Source organism: Aulostomus chinensis, chromosome 1 (assembly GCF_037954235.1).
Source record: "Aulostomus chinensis isolate RoL2024-O1b breed Wild chromosome 1, RoL_Achi_v1.0, whole genome shotgun sequence".
NCBI classification, from domain to species: Eukaryota; Metazoa; Chordata; class Actinopteri; order Syngnathiformes; family Aulostomidae; genus Aulostomus; species Aulostomus chinensis.
In genome coordinates, this window is record NC_141320.1 from 61853960 (window position 1) to 61878207 (window position 24248).

Below are 24248 nucleotides of genomic sequence, written 5' to 3' on the forward strand. Positions count from 1 at the left end.
CTTCACTTTGGGTACATGTTTTTTTAATTCTATTTTTATTGTATTTCGATTTAGTTTTAAGAGGATTTAGCCAGCAAAGCAATTAGTGCTTCTGAGTGGTCTTCACTTCTACTGTTTGGGAAATACCACTATCTCTCTGAAGCAGTGGTGGAACATATTTTTACTTAAGTAATGTAATTAAGTACAATACTGAGGTTTGTGTTCTTTGAGTATTTTTTACTGTAGGAGACTTTTAAAATTTCTGCTATCACTCGGCAACAGTTAGGATTTATTTTGAAGAATAAAACAAAACTTTGCTGAAAAAAATGTGACGACGACGACAATGATGATGATGATGATGATGGTGATGATGATGATGGTGATGATGATGGTGATGATGGTGATGATGATGATGATGATGATGGTGATGGTGGTGATGGTGATGGTGGTGATGGTGATGATGGTGATGGTGGTGATGGTGATGGTGGTGATGGTGGTGATGGTGATGGTGGTGATGGTGATGATGGTGATGATGGTGATGGTGGTGATGGTGATGGTGGTGATGGTGGTGATGGTGATGGTGGTGATGGTGATGATGGTGATGGTGGTGATGGTGGTGATGGTGATGATGGTGATGATGGTGATGATGGTGATGGTGGTGATGGTGATGGTGGTGATGGTGATGATGGTGATGATGGTGATGGTGATGGTGATGATGATGATGGTGATGGTGATGGTGATGATGATGGTGATGGTGATGAATTTTCAAATTTAAAGCTGCTAACTTCAAGACATGACAATCAGGAACACACACACACACACACACACACACACACACTCACACACACCACTCGCATGCACTGGGATACTCAAATATTAAGTCGAATATGTACTTTTACTTTTGATAGCCAAACCAGAACCAGAACTGCCAGAAACGCAGTGTATCAAATTTTTCATGAATGACAAGAAAATGTTGAAGAACATTTTTCAACATGTACTGCATTTATAACAGTTAGTTAAGTATTTATAAGTGTTGGATAAGTGTTTCTCAAGCATAATTAACCATTTATTCATGGTCTTTGTGACCTTTATTGTCGAGTGTTTTTTACATTTATCTTTGCTGGAAGCTGTATTAGCAAATGATATTAGCTTCATTAATTAACTGTTAACTAAGTTTTAATTAATAACCTTAAAGTGAAGTAACAATGTTTGGGTTTTTTCTGTATTTGCAATGAAACTCCAGCTATTCCCCACAATATCAACACATTTTTAATCCTTCTGTGCAGAACGCACGATTAAACAAGATCCTGCGTTGCACTTTTCTTCACTGCCATAAAAAAAATCGTCACGAGTTTAAAAAAAACATGAAAATATGAACCAAATAAAGTCCCTTTTTTTCAGTGCTGATGGTTTAACAAACCATCTGCTGAGCTCTATATGCAAAATGGGAGTTGTGTGTATGTGACTGAGAATATAAACAGATATGGCAGACAATTATAAAACTGGAACACGTGTGTCACATAGGTCATTAGAGATGCATCAACTTGATTTCTGAGCAAACATGGAGGAAAGACGGCGCCCTGTTGTTGAGATTAGCCTGTCAAAACACACATCTAATTAAAAGATTCACAAAGCCTGCGCCCCAGGACTTGGCTGTGTTCCTGTGTGTGTGTGTGTGTGTGTGTGTGTGTGTGTGTGTGTGTGTGTGTGTGTGTGTGTGTGTGTGTTTTCACAGAGAAGAGAGTCTGTTTTTATCTCTATTACCACACATGTGGTTCTGTCCGTGGCGCCGAATCGCTGTAAACGATAACGCTACCAACCATGTAATTTCATTTTCCCTCCCCATGTCTCTCCGTGTGGATGTACACTGGATCCATTTACACTTCAATGTATGTGCTCGGATGCTATTTTTCTACACAGAGTGTGAATGTCATCATTTATATATACAAATACACATGCGCACTTGTGTGTGCGCGCGTGTGTGTGTGTGTGTGTGTGTGTGTGTGTGTGTGTGTGTGTGTGTGTGTGTGTGTGTGTGATAAATGCATAAAGAGGACGGCATGCCAGCGGTGCAGCACAGTAGAACTAGCCATGGCTGGAGCTGCTTCCCTCCCTACATGTCGCTACTAATTAGGCTGATGGCTTGCGTGCGTGTGTGTGTGTGTGTGTGTGTGTGTGTGTGTGTGTGTGTGTGTGTTGTCATCTCATCTCCTTCACCCTCGCCTCTAAACAGTGTCTTTTTGTCCCATCAACCATGACACAGCAAAAAAAAAAAAAGTAAACAAACAAACAAACACTAACTCCCCCCCCCCCCCACAGGAGCTAAGTCTGCTCTCAGAGACATCGAGAGGAAATTGATGATGTGACATCACACCAGCGCCCGGAATTAAAAACTCTCCCACTAAATATAGATTTGGTTTATTCGTGACTGGAGGTGTTTGATCGAGATTAGCTTCGGTGTTTCCTCCCCCTCTGACTTTCCTCTTCCTGAGCGTCGAGTTTCTGTTTTTGCAAAAGTGCTGGACGATTCTGCAAGTTTTTGCACTTGTATCAAGTCGAGACTTTGATCCAAAACGATTGGTAACGCCAGATTAATAGTTATATTCTAACACGCTTAAATGTGGTTGAGTTAAGGGAAGGGTCATGGATCGAAGACGCTGCGTGCTCGCAGGTGTTTGACAGCATGCTGCACCTCATACTAATGCTAAAAGCTACACGAGGGTACATCAGATGAAGACGGCTGCCATCTGACACTTAGCCCCCGCGGAGGCTATGGTTTTTCGCAGTTCTGGCAGGTGTTTGAGGACAGTTTGTCACCATGAAGGCGGCGCACAGATGCAGTCCCGTCACCTATGGCGGTTGGGTTTTTTTTGCCTCTCAGTAGGATTACGCAAAAAAAACCGACGAGGCTGATTGTGCTCCTCCGAGGGTCGCCCATCTCAAAATTGGTCAGAAATGCCCTGGCAACTTAACGATGGGTCACTGTGACAGCTGTGTTTGCTGAGACCTCACGTGATCGCCTTTAGCGCTCGTCGCTGCTTCCTTTAGATTTGTTCTGCTCTCCTTGACGGAGGATCGCGTTTTGGAAGATGGCTCTTGGCCTGCACCTGCTGACAGGTGCAAAAGATTTGGCCCCAGATAATCATGAGAATAATCCAGCCTCTTAATTTGACCAGTGGGGTTGCGTCCTGTAAAATCAGAGGTCAGGTGGGCTACCATCCCTCTAATGTGGCTGTAAACAAGCTCAAATTGAAGCTGAAAGCCTGCACTTTAACACCAGTCATTGTTCCATTTGAAAGCTAATGCGGAGGACGTACACAGCTCATACGCCTCATTTCCCTGGCTCACCTTCTACCTGCTAATGGTGCAAATGAATCTGCTGAATGGTGCTGTTTAATCCCAAAAATACCAGTTTGATGGATGTTAGAGAGGGAAGGTTATTAGGTTGAATACGGAGAAACCGTGGGGCCGATTTTCACCAAACCTGGCGGAAGGCTGTAGCCTGGGTTATGGAAGAATTCTTAAAATTTTGGGGGCTTAATTAAATTGTTTTGTTTTGGGTTTTTTTTACGATGAGTTTGGTTGAGTGCACGTCGGCGGACCTGTGTGAAAGCTGCATCGTTACATCAACTGAAGGATCAATCAAGCGTCTATCATAGATCAGATTGCTCATCGCGACACATTTTCCTGAGCTGATCTTTTTTGGGATCGTTTGCAGTCGGGACATTTTTAGAGTTTGAAATGAAACTTGACCGTTTCCAATGCCGTGTCTTACTTCGTTACGCACTCCGAAATAACGGATACGAACCACCTCGAGTTCACATGGCCAGTGTGCACCCACATGCTTTTGAAGTTATGTTGAAAGCATTTTATTTTTTTGAACAAACTTCCAAGCCTGACATTATATGCAGGGTTGACAATGTTTCTTAGTGTCAGTGCCAGTATTGCAAGAGAAACGAGCAGCACGCAAATGTGACAGTACCCTGGTGTGTTGTGTAATACGCCTGGAGTCTTTTATTCTCCCCTCCCCTCCCTGAAAAAAAAAAAAAAAATCTGCTGCGTTAGGCCCTCAACTTTTCATTTGGCACTTCTTCCGCTGCAGAGTCCACTAACACAAAGCACTTGCAGCGTGTTTACATTGTTTTGAATTGAAAAGCAAGCAGTTTTTAAGAAACGATCCTCGGGTGAACTTAAAGCGCGTTATTATAAATGAGGTCCCTAGCCTGGGACTGTGTGTGTGTGTGTGTGTGTGTTTGTGTGTGTGTGTGTGTGTGTGCGTGTGTGTGTGCGTGCGTGCGTGTGTGTACAGTTCTCTGGTGGGTCAGTGAACCGCTCCGAGATAGAAGGGGATTTGCAAACACTCAACACACTTTGATGCTCCAATGTGTTTCAAGGACTCACTGCAGAATCCGTCTGCATGCGCGTCCGCCCTTGAACCGCCTGAACCGGCCTGAGTGGATGGAAAAGACATCAAGCTGCACAACTTAATTGGTCCGTTGAGGGCTTAGCTGAGAACGGAAGGGGAGAGCAAAAGAAATACACCACCAAAAAAAAAAAAAAGATAAAGTATGCCAATAATGGATGAAAAGTCTAAGAAGAGAGGAGTCACAGGGATAAGGTTGAAAGAAAGATGACAGACAGGTGGGGGGAGTGAGACAGAGCTTGTTAGAGAGCTGCTGAAAAGAGTGAGAGGGGTGTAGAATAAGGGTTGGGGGGTGAGATTGAGAGATTGGGTTGAAATGAAAGCAGCTGTAAAGGGAACTGAGGGGGGAAATGAAAATGGATTGAATGGGGACACGAGGGGTGGAAACAAAAGAGAAAAGATGAGCGATGGTAATCGAGAGGATGCGTGCGAGTCGTCAACTGATGAGAACGGAGGAGCGGGAAAGGAAAAAGGCTTTCATGTCTCTTTTTGTGCCGCGATTGGAGAATGAATTATAGTCGCGGCTGAGAGAGGGAGAATATTAACCTGACACTCATCCTGAATTCAGATTTCACTCCTCGCCAGGTTCAAACTGCCCCGTTTGTGCTCGCTTTCAAATAAGCAAGAGCGGAAGGGGAGTGACGCCTCGCCTGCTTCGTCTCAATCACACCGTCTCGGAAAAGAAAGACCCCGTGAGGCTGAAAGGCCACAGTGGAGACGTTCCCTCCAGAACCCCTCGACAGGAGGTGTTGGAAGATTACAGTTTCTTTATGTTCATATCAATTATGATTTACCGCCATTTTGATTTTTTTTGGTTGTCTATTATTACTCTGAATTTGTCGAGTGCCACCCCGAATCCTTGAAGATGCTTCACAATCAAAAATGAAGTTGTACCTGCGATGTACGTTTATGAACCGTTTTCATCGTATTTGTGGTATTAAAATGCATTCCTACTGCTTTTCTGGGTCTTCGGGGTTGTTCTTTTTTTTGCAATCAATGAATATTTATCATCATGCAAATTTGCATTTATTTGGGTTTTTATATCCATTTGTGTTTTTCCAAGTCCTAACAGATGCTTTACAATGGCAGAATCTTTACATTGCAGATTATTGTGATTTATTCCAAGTAATTTTTTTCCCCTATTATTCTTCTTTGATGTTACATTGCATTTTTTTTACAGTGTATCACTGAGTAAAATCATCAAAGTCGCATCAAAATATCCCCCTCGAATTTTGGGAGTGAAAATTCTTTTGGAAATATCTTCAAGCTCAACGCGCATTTCGATCCGTGTTTTTCCGTCAACGCCGCTCACGGCATCCCTCCCAGGTCCTGCATAACAAGCGCTCATTCATGAATGAGGCTGGTGTGATACATAGGCAGCGTTGGCTCCCACCACCTTTTATATAATACATCTGCCAGTGGGATGTGTGACTTTGCCCGCATATGAAAATCAAAGCTATAACAGAAATGTAGGCGTGCGTCACTCGGTAAGTCCCCTTGATCATTCTGGGCCTTCAGCTCGAGGCTCTTTGCTCCTGCTAGTTTCATTAATTTTGTCCTTGCTTGTATTGTTTTTCATCTGAGAAAAGAAGAAAAAGAAGAAGAAGAAGAAGAAGAAGAAGAAGCACAGGAAAGACACCCACATGGATTCCATCACTGCCAGCTTAACTTTCAAATGACCCCATAAGATTTTAGGACGCGGTGGTGCAGCAACCAAAATTTTTAAAAAAAGAATTTCAAGATTTAGAGCCCGACGTGCCAGAGGCAGAGGTGGATGTTTCTTCCTCTGCGGAGAAAAATTCACTGGCCTTGTTTTCCTCTCCTGTGATAGTGGAATTATTCAGCAGTAGAACAAGTTCTCTTTTACACCAGCCAATCAGAGCAAGTGTTGGAATCATCTCATACGTTGACTCACATCCTGTTGAGCTCCGTCCAGATGATGTCGCCCCTGCACCAAATCTGGTTACCGCCTGCTGCCAGAACGTGGTTGAAATATAGAAGAATGTAAGAATAAATGGAACCATTCTGTCGGTCCTCCTGGGGGGAGGGGTTGGTTCTTAATGTGACACACAGTTAAAAGTTACTTCCTGTTCGATTCCCCGGTGGAATGAAGGAGAACATCATGTGGCGCATCCCTCAAGTTCTGATAATGATGGAGCTGCAGCCATGGTGCATTGATGGTTTGGCCCTGCTACACCTCCTCCCAGACCTACTTCTCCTCCCCCCAATCCTGATTCACCTCCTCCCAGGCTTGCCCCTCCTCATCCCAGACCTACTCCTCCTCCTCCTCCCAGCACTACTTTTCCTCCTCCCAGGCTTGCTTCACCTCCTCCCAGCGCTACTTCACCTCCTCCCAGGCTTGCTTCACCTCCTCCCAGACCTGCTTCACCTCCTCCCAGGCCTGCTTCACCTCCTCCCAGGCCTGCTTTGGGTAGATGCTTCAGTAGATTCCTGCTGCTCCTGTACACAAACACAAGACGTACTGTATGTGCCCTCCTTCACCCACTGCAGCAGGAGGTCCATTTCTCCAGATGAGACGCGCTCACTCCTCCACGGTTGAATTGTGTGCACCACTGAAACAGCAACACCCCAGGTCCTGGATCAACCTGGGGTTTCAAGGGAATGACAGAGGCTCTGATTGGTCGGTGGGATGTCACGCCTGAAACACACCTCTGAATGATGAGTGTTCTAACGTCGGCCTCCTTGTGCTGTGGTTTGATTACATGCCCTCTAAATACAAAATACCACATACCAAAGGAGAGGCCAAGGCGGTTGAATGGTCTCATGTCATAATCCCTGAACCCCGAAGGCACCATTGCACAGAGAGGCACCGAGTGGTTTCGGACAAAAGTTAGGAATTGATCTTCTGGATTTGGGTTGGACTTTAAAAACTAAATGCCTGTTGGTCTCAGGTCTATTTCCTAAACCTTTTTAGCCCTCAATTTAGTCGTCCAGACAAAGGCAAAGGTCAAACATGACACCACTTTGAGGACTTCTCCATGTATCCATTCACAAATGACACGCAGCACTTTAACCTTCAGGTCCGTGTACATGAATGTGTTCAGATGTTGATGCTGTCTGAAACATGCTATAATGAGACTGGAGAGAAAAATGAAAGGAGAGAGTAGAGAACCAGTTTTGCCTAGAGACAGAGTAGATACAGTAGGTACACATGAGCACACACTCTGTACTCGCCAGCCTGCCAGTCAGCAAGCCAGCCAACAAGCTAGCTAGCTAACAAAGCAAGAGGAGAGCGTGGGTTGTCACTCCTATGTTTCTGTAGCTCCACAACCATAATTTAAGCCCCTGGGAGAGACCGCGAAGCAGCTAGGAAGGGATAAAGAGTGGGTGAGAGAGAAAGAGAGACAGACAGAGACAGAAGAGAAGACAGGAAGGGAAGAGATGAAGCCTAGAGACCAAACATAAGGCCCCAAAGACTGAACAAGAGAAGGAGTGGGAGGTAGATAGCCGCCCTCCTCTCCCCTCCCCTCCCCTCAGCTCCCCTCCATCCTCTCTGCCAACCGTGCACCGCTGAAGGTTTTCATCATCTCCGATTTTTCTGGGGTGATTTTCTGATTTGAGATGCATTGCATCAGCGAATGTGGATATTGTGGAGATCACACAGGCTGAGACAGACAATTTGTAGGGCTTGTGAGTTGCACAATGGTTCGGGGTGTATTGAGCAGCTTCGGGTAGAAAGAGGAAACAATGTGGAAAGAATGCATGGAGGAGTTCCATCACACGGCCTCAACCAGGGGGGAATTTTTACCTTTTTAACCCACAAATGTCACATCATTCACATGAAGGCGCCGCGTCACATCACCTGGACACAAAAGTGAACGCTAATTTTTCCTGTATGCTAAGCGGCTTCAGCGTGAAAGGCTTCCTCGCAGGAGGGGGTGTTGTGGTATTGTTCAAGGAGATGCAGTCATCCATCAACTGGCCATCAAGGGAGAGATAGTGACAGCTTATAGATTGGCTTGCTCGCTCTACCCCCTCTCAGTGCTCCACAGTAATCAGGACCTACACCAAACTTTGGTCATTCTTAAGATTGCAGCACTTGAAACACGGCCACATATCTCCATCTGAGTCATGCCTGGAGTAGCCTCTTGAAGACGCAGGCACAACATTGACCTTTCCAGTTGTTTTCCAGCAGACGTTCTTACAGGAACAGTAAAACACAGTCAGTAAAACGCATCCTAAAAATGTTAATGCACCATTGCAGGCTCCTCTCTCTCTCTTGTTCTCTCTCTCTCTCTCTTGTTCTCTCTCTCTCTCCACCAGATGCATTTTAGGAATTGACACATCCTTCAAGAAGTCGCGCTCAGATCGCTTTCCAGGTCACAGGAGGATGGAGAGCTCAACATCCAACACAAAGGTTGGTGCAGGAAGTGAGCGGACAGAGACTTCTACAACAGAACACAAAGCCAAGCAGTACGAGGTGGGCAGACAGACGAATCCGTCACATTTTACATTCTGCTCATCCATGGCATGGTCCATTTTCTGGATGTTCAGACCACGCCACGACAAGAGAGGTGCAGTGTCCTTTTGGGACGTACAGTACAACACTCAAATTATAAAAGTCTCACTATAATCCATCCAAAGCGCCGAGCCATCTCGCTCGTAACTGTCCAAGTCAACAAGTATCAGTTCCAGCTAGCTTAAGATACTCAGACGTGGATATAAAAGAGTTTATATACAAAAACATGAGGGTGGGGTAGCAAGTGGCGAAAAAAGCCTACAAAGGCTGTCACTGATATTCAACACCAAAAATAGAAGAAGAAGCTACTGCAGCGACGTCATGCAATACGCACGACGACTGCATTTATGCTTCAAAGGTCATGTGGAGCTTCATCGCCCAGCAGATCTGGCCGATGTCACGGTTCCCCAGGTGACCGAAAGTGTCTCTGTGCGCGGAGAAACTCGTTCTCCTACTAAGGGACAACGTACAGGTGAGAGCGTTGATGCAAAACTCTCGGGTGAGGTGGTTGATCCTCTCTGGAGGTTTCCAGATGAGAAAGACAAGTTGCACTTAACACTCAAAAGCAAGCGGTTGCTTATTTTCTGCAGTCACCTGAAGTCGAGCGGTGTGTGTGTGTGTGTGTGTGTGTGCGTGTGTGTGTGTGTGTGTGTGTGTGTGTGTGTGTGTGTATGTGCGCGCACTCTGTATTAGCGCTCTTGGCTGAATGTCTTTAATCTTTTAGCTTTAATCTTTAATTCTTTAGTTCTAGTTCAGAACTCACAGCCGTCTAGTGCAGCTTTTACAGATCTGAAAACCAAGCGGTTTCATCTCAGGTCACTCACACACTCCAGAAAAACCCACCTGCCCGTGTCACTCACATCTCTTTTACTCTGGAGCTTTAACAACAGCTTCTCCCGCTTTACTTGGCAGAACTTGCAGGTTCCTCGGCTACGCAGCAGGTGTACTGTGGAGACATGGTGTCCTACTGCCGTGGAGGATGCAGGAGAGACACATTTACAGAGCTAAAGTGGCAGCACCAGCGGGACTCTCCAGAGCTGCACGAATTCACACGGCAGCTGATGTGGAACGTCTTTGAATTTGTGATGGACTTAAACACTGCAAAAGTGAGTACAAACTCAGCTCAAATAAATCCCCGGATTCTGGTGCTGCTTGACAGGTGTGACACAGTAAGTTTAGTTGATGTGCACATAAATAGACTGCAGATGATTTACTTTAAATCTGGCTTGGACACCTCTAACTGCGCCCCTCATTACTGCGGCAGCATCGTAATCCTGTGCAACATTCGAAATTGGCTTCATTGCCGCTGCGGGACAGATGTTCTTCACACTTCTACCGTCTCCGGCTTACAGTTTAAAATGTGCCAGCACCTTTTCTTTCTTTTTCTCTCATTCACTGAGAACAGCAATCATTTGTATCGTTATTGAATTTTAAGAGGGATAAACTAGAGGTATAGGAGGCGGCGTGGCTCAGAGGTAGAGTGGCTGTCTAGCAACCGAAGGGTCGCTGGTTCGATACTCACTTCCCCCGGTGACCATGTTGAAGTGTCCTTGGGCAAGATACTGAACCCTAATTACTCCTGATGGCCCTGCGACAGACTGGCGACCCGTCCAGGGTGAAACCTGCCTCTGGCCCAATGTTTGCTGAGATAGGGTCCAGCCCCCCCCCCCCAGCAGTTTCTCAACCTTGATCGTACCTTGAAGATCCGGTCATGGCCGCCACAGATAAGAATCTTTTGTTTTGACAGCCACCGTAGGACTGATCTACTCCCTTCTGTCTCTGATTTTGGGCTTCATTTGCCAAGTGCTTCTGTTCAACAACACAATCACGAGCAGGCGTCACCTTTCAAGCTGCGCCAGGAAAACTCGTGCTTCGCTTTAATGGGCAGGTGTTCTTTCTTTCAAGCTCTCTAAAGAGAATCAGAGCTTTGTTTTTCCTGTTTGTTCGAGGGGCTAATATTTACAATGGTGTAAACATCTTTCATTAAAAAAATGAACAGAACAAAACAACAACAACAAAAACGGAAATCTCTTGATATGGAAAGCATCCAGCAGACAAGTCAGACTGAAAGGCTCAGGGTTGACTTCTTAAATGGACGCGATGCCTCTGCAGTAACGGTCCAGACAGTTTTCAACCTCTTCCCCCTCATTGGTGATGTTTATGCTCTTTGGTCAGTTCATCACAATATTCACTGTATTTCTATTTTTTTTTTTTTTTTTGTGGCTATTCTTAGAGTTTTTAAACTTTTGTATTTTGCTGCCCTTGAAACCTTCAAAAGCAAAAGCTACAAACCAAAAAACACCATAAGAAAGACTCGTGAAAGACTGACAGTTAAGAGTTGCAGAGCAGCAGATTTGTTTTAAAAGGAAAACACACACACACACACACACACACACACACACACATACACACACACTGCAGCCTGGAAGAAAAGTATCAAACTAAAGATGACAAATAGAAAGATGCAGAGTGATAAACTTCATCTAATCTTGGATGCATTCTGACTCATATCACCAAGCAGATGCTGCCAGTGTGTCCTCTCTGATATGGCCTCCCACCTCCTCCTCCAACCGGCGTGGGTTGGGGGGGGGGGGGGGGGATGTGTATTAGAATGTTATGGAGTGCTTTGAAATTGCAATTCTTTAACCTTGCTTTCTCTCCGTATCATTTGCCATCTGTAAGTTGGTTCCTTTCCCCTGTCCTCCATCAATAAATGCAATCAACACCCATCCACCCCACCCCCCACCCCCCATCCACGGCCTCCTCCAGGCCTCCCTGAGTCTCACTCTGGTGACAGCTACTCCCACGGGCCTTCTCCTATTGCTCACATTTGTTCAACACGATCGCAGGCAGGCTCGGGACGGCAGACCGCTAACCGCAGCTCCTGTCAGACACGACGTCAGAACTTTATCACCGATTTAAAATGACAAACGTGGAGGAAAGATAACACTCTCGACAGTAAATCTGTCACATATTTAAGGTTCCTGCATCCCTTCACCTTCCTTCTGTAAGATAACATGTGATGTACTCCAGCAAGTGCCCCTTCTAGACATATTTTAATACAAACACGTGAATGGAATAATAATGTCTGATGTGGTTTTCTCACACAAACACACACACACACACACACACACACCTAATAAGCAGCATTAAAATCATGTAAATGATTCCTTCTCCCTGCATAAGGAAAAAAAAAGTTTAATTAAAAGTGTTAAAGCCAGGAAGTAGACGCCTTTGAGTCTTGCATTTGTGGGAGATTCAAGATGTTTTACTGCCTTTTGTGCAGTAAAAGTACATCAGAATTATTCACCTGTACTTGCCCTGGAGGTTTAACAAGGAAAGATCACTAAATCACTGAAAGATCACGAGCATCATAACTTAAAGGAACATGCAGACTGGAGGAATCACTGCTACCCTCCTGGAACTATGCTAACCAGCCCATTCACCTCCATTTATTGCGTTAAGCTAACTAGCAGTCGGCAGGGCTCCGACTCCCTAATCCACTCACAGATGAGAGAAAGGTCTCTACCTTCCTTTCTGGCTCGAAAGAAGGAGACAAATAAGCGCACTTTCCAAAAGTAATGACATGTTCCTTTAACTTGTGCACTTGTTAGCCGCTCAGCCTGACGGACACTGACGTTCTTGCTAACAGAGAGAACAGCTTCTGTCTCTGTGGTCGCACATTTTCAAGCCTGCTGGTACAGGCACTCTAAAAGCGATCAACCCATTATCGTGACGAAAAAAACAGCAACAGCAAAAGTTACATCCAGATGATACAATAGAATTTTGTGGAGTCAACCAGAAGTTGGCATCTCCGCGAGTCCGCTTGACAAAAAAGCCACATCGGATTTTTGAACATTGAAGAAAATTAGCTCACTGGCAAAGAAAAGTTTGGGATTTACATGTTTTGTTGTGCAAGATAATCCACTTTAATGCTTTGAAAGAGTAATTACACTCGCGTCCTTGTTAGCTCTCTGGGTCAAATGTTTATGAACCACTTGTGATGTCATCCTAATCGTCCTCCCCTGTCTACATTAACATCTCTCCCTGGTTTGGCAACCACCTTGCAAACAGCTCCAAAAAACACAAAGACGAAAAATACAACAACTCAGGAGGACAACCGAAGGACGAGAACGCGAAACGCTGAAAGGCGACTTTCCATTTCTGCGTCATCTACCTTTTTGCGTGATTCCTGATGAGCAGGTTTAAGTACATGAAGGTTTTATGTGTGTTTTAATATTTTACTCACATCCAGATCACAAAAATCCACTAATTCCAGGCCCCTCAAAGCACGACAGAGAAAAACAAAACCTCTTAATCTGCTTGCAAACCGCCGACACCGCCGCTCGGAATGTGCGGGCATGTGGCGATGCATGTGTGTGTTTATGTGTTTGTGTGTCAATAAATGCAGCTCCAGTGTTCTTTGTATGAGAAGCGAGCTAGAACGCCCAGGGCATCTGTTGACCCAGCTGGCATTTGCCGAGCGCTTGTAGTACGCCAGGTTAAGGACAGCATTTATCCAGAATGCATTTGTATTTGTGCACGTGTGTGTGTGTTTGTGTGTGTGTCTGTGTGTGTGTGTAGGAGAGAGACTATTTACCCATGTGGGTGTGTTGTATGTGTGTGTGCGCGTGTGTTTGTTTTTTTTTGTGTGTGTGCGTTGCAGGGTTAGGTCAAGGGTAATCTTTCTACCATGATGCTGTGAGGAACATGGAAAGGAGAAAAAAAAAAGGTTTGGTTTTATTTTAGGGGAGGAGGAGGAGGGGTGAGGAGGGGGGGGGGGCTGACAGCAGTCAGAAATAGCTGTGAAATAAATCCCATCACATCAATTTCACACTGATTTCATTGCTCTTAATATTTGTTGAGACAATCGTCCTGTTTGTCACCACCAAACCTGCCTTCCCTTCGATACCATTATCTCCTCAGCATGAGCACAGTAACGGAGCCTCATAGCCCGAGGTGCTCAGCTACAACTCCACACTGCAGCTCAAAAAAAGAAATAAATAATATTAAAAAAGAAGAGAAAACCGAGAAGAGGAGGAACATGCTCTTGTTTTGAAAAAAAAAGAAGAAGAAAATCCTTCAGGCAATGAGAAGGTGGCAAACTTTTCTTGGAAAGCAAGATGCAGCCTTTTTTATTTTTTTATTTTTTTCATTTTTATCCAACTACATACGTGACGGAAAACGCATCCACACGCGTGTGCTTTCTGTCCTTGAGGGTGAAGTTAAAGAGAGAGCAGCACTCATTTTTCTCTGCTCTGACATGAAAAACACAACATCCCCTTCGGTCGAAAATGTGTCTTGAAGTTTTCGCTCTTAAAATACGCTCAAAATTATACTTTGTTTGCTTGTACTGAAAAGTACAAAGACTCAGTACTTGCACTTCGCCTTTGACATCTGTACTAAAACTACAATATAGGAAGTCCTTGTAAGTATTTTATGGCTACGCTTGTCATTTTTGGAATAAATTGCGAGGCACGATATTGCAACAGTCGATTTATACCTGAAATGTATACTGCAACTTTACATATTTCCAATAATATTGTGATAGAAGTGCATATCAGCAGTATGGGAATTTGTATTCTAGTTAAGAGCGTATTTGTACTCTGAAAGGTTTCCTACGTCTTTGACGTCTTCAAAAAAACAGAAATGTGTCACTAATTTGATTGTCGTTGCTTTAACTTTGTTGCCATTTCGGCACAAACGCATTAAAAATTCCCCTTCATAACCTTGACGCGTTCCAGATGAAAGACTCTTGAGTTGTGTTTCTGCTGTGCTTCAGTTTGGCCTGTATTTTATTACTATCGACAGCATCTTTTTATTACCTTTCAGGCAGAGCTCTCTCATAAATCTCAAACAAGTTTACTTGAAGTTCTAGAATTTTGTTCATCAGAACGGAGAACCGGACCTATGCCGGTCCAACTGAACCCCAGCTGGACAGGATAACGACCTTCCACTGCCAGAACAGGAACTTGTCAGCAAACGATGGACCTCGGGTGCAACAGTGAGCTCAGTCTTAACTCAACTTGCAGGCTCTTTTTTTTTTTTTTTCTAAGATTAAATTTCTTGCATGGAGAACTGGAACACTGCAGCCTCCTGGTTCCCACAGTCTGCAGGTGGAGATTGGAGCACTGGAGCCCTCTCATCCACAACTCTGTAGCTGGAGCATCATCACATATGCATCAACAGTAAATCTCTATGGAGGAGGTGTCCGCATCAGAGGTCCACTTACACTCTGTAGTCTTGAACCAAATAATTGAAAAAAAAAAAAAAAAAAAAGCAATGAGGATGTCCATGAATTTAAGAAGAAGGAAAAAAAACTTTCCCCAAACTCCCAGTCGGGATGCTCCGTAGCCACGTGTGAGGGATGGCGTGTCCTCTACATCAAATCAATGAGATAATCAATGAGCGCGGGCTGGAGGAAGAGGATTACTGAAGAGCTGCTGGAGGAAGCACTCGGTAGGCCGTTCACTCATCCTGATTAAAGTCCCCACTTGGTGGTTGACTTGTGACACCAAACCTGGGTCAATTATGAGCTGGGATCCTTTTAATTACTCGGAATGTTTGCGCTATAGTCTGTCTTGTGAATATGAACAAGGCGATTGATTTCTCCTCTCACGTCCGAAACTCCCGCAGCAAATTACATCCGGGGCGGCCGCAACTTCTCCTGAACTTCCTGCATTGTTCGCTCCAGTCAGACTTTGATCTAAAGCGCCACCCCGGATCTGTTTGAGTTGTCATCAAGCCAACAATACAACAATAGAAGACTGATCAGCCACTCGGGACTGCTCAATAACACTGCAGACAGCATTTAACCCGGCACAAACAGCTTTTACCCCCGAAAGATTTTCAGCTTTTCGGATGTGTTTGCATGTTGAAAAATTCCACTGGCGTTGGTGATACCCTCTGCTTCAGTCTAGCAATCACTGGCACCAAGCTTTAAAGAACAGAGGGTAACTATTGTGCTTCACAAAGAACATAACGGCTAATAAAACCCAACCACTGAGACTTATAGGCTTTGTGGTGCTGCTAATAATATATGAGAGTCACCCTGGGGAGAATGCCAAATACTCCACAAGCCCTTGGGCTAATAGTTGCAGGAAGAGACTCCAGAGTTGCAGGACTACTGGCAACTCTTCACTGCAAGACTTCATCAAACGACAAAAACCCAAACCGGGAATTATTCTGGGAGGTTTTTTTTTTTTTTTAACAAAACAAGAGCAGGAAAGCTGGATGGGACCACTGGGAGACAGATGAAAGAGAGACATGGACACTTTAGCACAGCTGAAATGGGGATTTTTAGATTTGGATTGATTTGAAATGTGGTGAGAAAAGACGGGGTGACAAATCTGCTCTCCCTTCTTCTCTCTTAAAGCAACACTTTATGGATTTTGCCTCTCAAGTGCTGACAAGTATGTGTCTTCAACCTGTCCCCCCCCCCTCTTAAATCAAGTCAGACCCAGCCACGTATACTTAGCTTGAAGCTAACAGTGGCTAACAACAGCAAAACTGCCCAAAAAAAAGGTCGCATCATCCAGAATAATCCACGTCTTCTTAATCCAGCCACGTGCTCAATAATTCATAAACTCTTGAATTTGACCTCAGAACGAAGCCTGTTCTGCTTTCACGCTGAAGCGCATGTTTCTTACATGGTTTGTTTGTGGCCCAAATGACAGTCCTTGTCGGGCACTGATCATACACCTGAATCCAGAAGAGTCAGATTCAGACAGCTTTATTTATCCTCCTGGGGGGCAATTTAGGAAAAGACCCGGATTATGCTCTTTAGAGTTTGTAATCTGCCATTTTCCAGGAAATTTTACTGTTGTTATCCCGGCAGTCGACGTTAGCTTGGAGCTTAGTATACGTGGCTGGCTCCTTCTGCATTCTGGAGTCACACAGAACTCATGCAGGAGTGAAATTTAACACACACACAAAAAACCAGTAATTTCTAAATACTTGAAAGGCTAAATATACTTTTATGGGTGGGGGGGAGTTAAAAACAAATGTTCCATCAGAAACCTGCTTTTGTTCACATATTCCTTTTAAAGATCAGGGTTTTTTTCTCAGATAAACAGTGGAATACAACAGCAGCAGCGAGGAGGAAAAAAAAACAAAAAACCAACAGAAAGCCGGAGCGAGCAGGGTAAGTAGTGGGTGTTGAAGCTGAAAAGGGAATTCCAGCTGATGAGTAACCGCAGCTAATGTTTTTACAGCAAAGCATGTGTTCTGCTTTATCCGTACCCTCAGGATTAAGTAGCCCCCACTTCAACCAAAAGCCAGACCATTGAGATTAACACCAAAAAGATGAGTGTTATGAGGTGTGTGGATGATGTTATCCCAGCTGGAAGTGTTGCATCAAGCTCCTCGGAAGGGGGGGGGGGGCGGTTTAGATGACACAAACTCCGGTCGTAGGCCTGCTGGGCCACAACACACTTGTAGCGCTGCGTGCCCAGCATGTAAAACAGGCTAATCCATACTGCTGTGTTTCCAACAGCTATGATCCATGGCGTTAATGAATGAGTCACACAAGCCTGATGGAAAGAAAAAAACCTCCAAACAAAGGAACCTTCTGTATATTTTAGCTCCATATTTGCAGTACTCTGTATTTTAAACACTGGTTTAGAGCAGTTGGAACTTCTGAAAGAAAAATGACCATGTTAAAAGCTCCAATAATCACATTCCTGAACAACAGATGGATTTGGTACACACACCCCACAAAGATAACATCTCTATTATCTGGAATCCTAACAACAAAAATAAGCTTTAATCATCGCTGAAGGTTCCATATATTCCATATTAATGAGCACAGAATGAAGGCAGTGTGCTAAATATGGAGGACACATCACGCCTCGTGTCGTTGCACCGCCGCCACCAATGAAAATCCCCTAAACATTTATTTTACTCAACCTCAACCACACTTTATTTAACAAAATAGAAGCAGGTCAAATATCGCAAAGCATATAAATGTCATTTTTGAAACACAGGGTTTGAAAATTATGACAGATCATCAGTGGGCTGTGGTACAGTAATACTCCCCCACCACCCCCGCCCACACACACACACACACAAACACAAAGACACACACACACATACACACACACACACACGCCTCTGTGGTTGGACAGGAGGGACAAAATGAAGGAGATTCGTCACATTTGTTCCAAGATGATACAAAACATAAAATGCTGCTGACTTGGCGCCGCCCCGGGCTGGCGGAGACGCTTCAGGAGGGGTGAACACTGTTTTATAAAGCGATTCATCACCTGGAAACTTTATTTTGCCTTTCAAGTTCTCACCAGCAGGTGCGTCTCACTCACAGAGATGTTTTTCTCACGGCCGCTTCGCATCCGTACGACTCCAGAGTGCAGAAAGAGCCGGTCACGTACATGTAGCTTGAAGCTAATGACGCCCCGAAGTACGACGTCTGTTTGCAGACTAATCCACGTCCTCTTCATCCAGCTTCATGTGTAAACGGACATTTTTGCAGTTTTTGTTTTCTTCGTAGACGGACGTAGCCATGTCAAGCTAAAGATGCAGGGCTGGCCCTTGCAGCATTCCGGTGTCAGAAAGAAGTGCTGCGGCCATGAAAAACACATTTTTGAGTTTAAGTCAAATATTTTTGAAGCCAAAAAAACCCAAAACCATATTTCTGTGCGATACATCACATTAAGAGCTTCACTAGCTGGGTGTTTTGCTGGCGGAATGCTAACATGGAGGTGTTCGTCTGGGATCTGGTGAGTCACGTCGGCCCTCTGTCCTGGACGGAGGCATCATTATCGCTCTAATTTATGCAGGTTTTAATTTGGAGTGTGTGATGAGGAAGGGTGAGTACCGCAAATGTGTAAATGCAGATGGTCAACTGCCCCCTCTCTCCCTCTCTCCCTCACACACACACACACACACACACACGCACACGCACACACACTGACACAGAAAGAAAGACAGCGGGTGGTGATTCAGCACCATGGATAGCGCTAGCCGGCATACTGGCGCAAATCGGTGGTGGATTTTTTTTAGGGGGGGGGGGGGTTTAGGGGGGGTTCAGGGGTGTAAACCCGTCCCACATCAACTCTTCACACCCTCATGTGGCTTCTTAGCTGAACTCAACTTTTTATCATCTTAAGAAAATCAGCTGGCAGTGTCAAGAATCAGCACAGGGATTTAATGTCTTATTAAAATAGGATCTGTAAAATAAAGCACGTTCCTTGCATGGGACACTGCAGGCCACAATCTCTGCCTTTTTGTTTGTTTGTTTGTTTCACGTGTGTGTGTGTGTGGGGGGGGGGGTCAAATCCACCTCATGTTAAAGCATTAGCTGCAGAGCAGCATCATGAACCCACAAACACCATGCGACACCCCAAGACAAAATGCTGAAATCCATCAAGAAGAAGACACCCCCCACATGCGGATTCCTCGCTGGAAACCCCCGCCTTCCTCCTCCTCCCTCCTCCCCCTCTTCACCTCTTCCTCACACCCACCCCCCCCCCACCCCCCCATAAAAACAACACCGGATTTCAAGCACACGTTCTTGTAAATACAGTGAGTCTCTTATTTGGACAAGATTAGATGGCTTTACAAAAGCTCACACATGAATGAAAGTGAATCATAGCCATAAGCTTTTTTCTTTTCTTTTCTTTTCTTTTCTTTTTTTTTTTTGGATGTGGAGGAATGCTTTTTTTTTCTCTCACGTTGAAAAAAAAAAAGCATCCCACTACCTACCTGCGATCGGTTACATAGAGATCCAATTACTCTGAAAACAGTTTTTGAAAAAATATGATGGTATAAACCCCCCAAACTTGTTTTTTTTTTGTTGATTTTTTTTTTCATCCTCCTCTCACCCAAAGCAGGCTATATTCATTGATACACACACACACTCACACACACACACACACACACACACACACACACACACACACAAAAGAGGAAGAAATTAAAACAAAAAAAAGAACAGAAAAAAACCACAGAACTGTTAATTTAGCTACATTAACTTTGCAGCATAAGCATCTGAGTGACGTTAATTGGGTCATGCTCATCTGCATGTCTGAATATCTGAACAATTGGCACACCATAAAATAACACAGTTGTACATTCATAAAGGAGATGATGAGCTGCGCGTGTGCGCCGTCTAGTATAAATAACCCCGAATATTCATCGACAATCAAATGATAACGAACAGAAAGTAACATGCACTGACAGCACTTCCATCGCTCCTCTCCCGTAGTCGTCATTATCCAGTAGTTGGCTGTTGTTGTTGTTGGGTTTTTTTTTTTTTGTTTTTTTTTTTAACCTCTTTACTCCAAACAAAAACAACAAATACAAATCCTAACTCACAAAAAATAGAGAAATGGCACTTTGTAATAGTCATATATAATTCTTAATATCTATATATAGTCGTCATATTGATAGAACATGAAGGAAAGGGAGGAAGAAGGGGGGAGAGGGAGGGAGGGGGTCGCTTCTTTGTTGGTGGTTATGGTTCCTCGCCGTCGTGTGTGTGTGTTGAAACCATGCGGAATATCATCATGCAGATTATGATACATCGGTCCGAGTATTTACATGTACATTCATGCGTTCGTGCACCATTCCCCGGGTCCTCGGGCCCCCCGCGCGCTCTCACACACACCTCCCTCTTTCCTTGACAGATCCGTAGTCCAGATTGCGGCAAATAGCAGAGGAGGAGGAAGAGAGAGGGAGGGAGGGAAGGAGGGAGGGAGGGGGTTGGGGTGGGTGGGTAGCCAAGGAAGGAAGGAAGGAAGGAGAGGTGTGGAGGAGCCAAGGAAGGAAGGAAGGGAGGGAGGAAGGGAGGGAGGAAGGAGGGAGGGGGGGGCTTGGCATATACATATATTACAAGAGTGGAGCTGGAGTAAAACAAGACATAAACAAGTCTGCCTTTGCCGAACCCAACAAAAAAAGAAGAAGAAGAAGAAGCAGAAGAAGAAGAAGAAGAAGAAGAAGAAGCTTTGAATCATTTCTCAGTCTGTCTGTGTTTGTAATCCACGAGTTCCTCTACGCATCGTTTGCGGTGGAGAGGTGCGTGCTGCAGTCGAAGCCCCGGTGCGCGCCCCCGTCAGCGTGATAAGGCCCGCTGTGCCAGTAAGACGAGTCACACACCGTCTGTAAGGAATTGATCTCCGAGGCCGACGAGTTCCCGTCCCTCCGCTTTGACCGCTTCCGGTTGCGCAGTATAAACACCAGCATCCCCACCACGGTGAACGCGGACGTGACGAACACCAGCAGCAACCCGGGGACGAGCACGGAGATGGAAACCCGGTTCGGTTCCAAGTAGGAGTTCGAGCGCGTCCCCGAGTCCTGGGTGAAAGTGCTGTTTTTGGAGAGGGAGGTGGGGGAGGTGCGGTCGTAGAGTTTGGGGCACATGAGGTCGTTCCGGACGTAGCGGAAATCACGTTTCCAGAACTCCTCCGGTGACTCGCACTTGAGGTCGCTCACGATGACGTCGGCCCCGAGTTTCTCCGTCCACTGCTTGAAGGGCACGATGTTGCACGAGCAATCCCACGGGTTCCCGTGCAAATCGATCTGAATGATGGAGTTGAGCTGGTCTAAGACTCCAGCCACGGGGAGGTGGGAGAAATAATTATTATGCAGGCTAATTTTCGATAAAGAAATCCCAAGGAAAGCATCCGCGGGCAAAGACTTGAGCAGGTTGTTGTTGAGGAACAGAACCCTCAGGTTGGGCATGGGGCTGAAGGCTCCCGCCACCACCAGCTGGATGTCGTTGTATTCCAAACTGAGATATTCCAGATTGACGAGGCCCGCGAACATCTCCGCCACCAGCGTATCCAGGTAGTTCTTATCCATGTAGAGCCACCTCAGCTCGCTCTGGTTCTGGAAGGTGCTGTTGTCAATCACCTTGATGTTGTTCCCCCCCAGATCCAGCAGGTTGAGGCTGGAGTAGCCCAGCAGCTGGTTCTTCTTCACGGCGTGGATGTTGTTGTCCCTCATGTTGAGCTCGTGAGCGGCCAGGGGTTTGGGTTTCAGGTTGGATAAACTCTCGATCTTCTTCCCCTCGCAGTTGACCCCCAACCCCTGCCTGGAGCCCACCAGCTTGCAGTTGCAGGGCTGCGGGCACGTCATGTTGCGCAGCTGCTCTCTGTCCCCGTTCACACCTGTCAACACCGGAGTGGGCTTGGTTTTCAGCTGCCAATTCTCGCGAGATTTAGAGCGGTTCTTGGGCGTAGGGGGCGCGTCTCCGCTGGGTTTGTAAGGCGTGGGACGCGGCGGCTCCAGGGTTTCATCCTGGGTGGGAGGGGCCACCAGGCTGGTATCCACTCCGCCGTTCTGTGAAGGACACAGATCCGCTTCTGACGTCTCGTTCAGGTCGCTCCCCTGCAGCCTGGTGGGCGCCTCGCATATCACCCTCCCGATGAGCGCGTTATGCGGTATGTTCTCCAGCCATTCCTTGAGAGAAACCAGCTCGCAGTTACAGTCCCACGGGTTGTCCTCCAGTAAAACCTCCGCGATGCCCGGTATCTGCTCCAGGATCCCCTCATAAGGCAACGTTTTGATCCGGTTCCCCCGCAGGTCGAGATGCGTAATGGGCACATGTTGGAACACGTTTATAGGTAGCGCGCTGATGAGGTTATCATTAAGTATTAACACTTCAAGTTTATTTAGGTCCCTGAAAACAGCGGGGTCGATATCCCTCAGTAGATTAAAATCAGCTTGGAGATATTCCAGGTCGTCTAACCCCAGGAACGTACTCTTCCTGAACGACCGGATCTTATTGTTATTGATGTGCAGCCGCTTCACCAGCTGCAGACCCAGAAAGGCGCCTGGGACGATGTCGTGAAGACCATTGTTCTCCAGATGTAAGCTGACGGCGTTGTAAAAGTTGGCGAACTCGTTGGGGAACAGCCTGGAGAGAGAATTCCCGTGCAGCAGCAAGTGATAAAACTGCGAGCTGGGGCCGGTCAGGTGCTGCAGAGTGGTGAAGCTCCTCTTTTCACAGTCTATGTGCAGATCTCCCTCGATCTCGTTGCAAGAGCAGATCTGCTCCTTACAAACGTCCCTTGTAACATTTCCGCTGGCAACACAAAGAGCCGCATTCAGCAGGACGATCCAGAGCAGCATTTTTCAACGTGGACGAGTCATTTCCCGGTTTTCAAGACATATGAATTTTCAGTCTGCATCGGCGAGAAAGAACAGAGGAGACATTTAGTTCTGGGAGAGAGGGAGAGAGAGGGAGAGAGAGGGGAAGAGAGAGAGAGATAAGGCAGCTGAAGAAACCAAGCCTCAGATGCTCCTCAAAATCAAAACACAAATCTCTTTTTTTTCTCCCTCTTTGTGTACGTATGTATGTGTGTGTGTGTGTGCGCGCGCGCGTGCGTGCGTGCGTGTGTGTAGTTCATTTCACTGACCTTGGCAACAACAACAACAAAATCTTCCCTCCGCTGTCGTGCCGCGGGAGCTGTCCCCTCTCCCCCCGGTGCTGAAATCACACCCCGCCGCTGGGGCTTCACAGGCGATGCCACCGCTGGAAAACACCCGCATCCCCTCTCACGTCTCCCGGCGTCTCACCTCTCTGGTTTGCGCCGTTCCCCCCAGTCCGCGGCGATCCGGGGATGGTAGAGAAGAGGGAAGAAGCGGCGTTCATTCTACACGGCGAGGGGAGCTCTGAGAAAGATCTGACACCCTCTGCTGAGCTGTAGTGGCAAAAATCCCACGACCGACTGAGGGAATGCTGAGAGGAGGGAGACGAAAAGGAAATCAATCCACATTTATCAGCCCGAGATATGTGTTTCTGTTGTTGTTGTTTCGAAAAATAAGACTCATTTCCCCTCCTTCCACACCAAAAAAAAAAAAAAAAATTAAAGAAGAACAAAACGCAGCTCCTCGTCTTTTACAGCTTCCACGGTAAAAGAGTCCAAGTGTTGCGATGCCCCGGTTCAACAATCAGCTCCATTCTTCACCAAATAACCCGCATTACAGTTTTAGCGCATCTCTTTGCGCTCCTTGTGACTTTCAACCTTTTTGCCTTTGAAAACACTGTTGAATGCGGTAAAAACAATTACCCGCGACAGGCATGCCTCTCTGCCCAGCCGAGAGAGAGGAAGGGAAAAAACGCACACACACACACACACACACATACACACACACACACACACTTACAACAAACGATGCGTCAGTGTGGCGGTGCGGATGCGCATGTGTCGTGACGTTTTATTCCCCCCTTTTTTTGAAAAAAAAGAGAAAGAGGGAGAAACAATGCTTTGCGGAATTAAGAAAACAAGAAAAGATGCGACGATTCAAGCGCGGTGCTTTTGAGTGTTACATCGGTGTGTGTGTGTGTGTGTGTGTGTGTGTGTGTGTGTGTGTGTGTGTGTGTGTGTGTGTTACAGAGTGAGATAG

General features: G+C 45.8%; 1 protein-coding gene across 2 annotated transcripts; it reads right to left on the reverse strand.

The window, feature by feature from the left end:
* Positions 1–19377: 19377 nt before the first annotated feature.
* slitrk1 (SLIT and NTRK like family member 1) lies at positions 19378–23961 on the reverse strand. Of its 2 annotated transcripts, none has more exons than XM_086198465.1 (2): positions 23258–23961; positions 19378–23023 (listed from the first exon to the last, which is right to left on the reverse strand). In XM_086198465.1, exon 2 carries the CDS (start codon positions 22968–22970, stop codon positions 20889–20891), a length of 2082 nt encoding a protein of 693 aa, XP_086054591.1. In that variant the 5' UTR covers positions 22971–23023; positions 23258–23961; the 3' UTR covers positions 19378–20888. The 2 variants fall into 2 exon arrangements, with proteins under 2 accessions (XP_086054591.1, XP_086054600.1); XM_086198474.1 differs by having other exon boundaries at positions 19378–23060.
* Between the last annotated feature and the right edge of the window lie 287 nt (positions 23962–24248).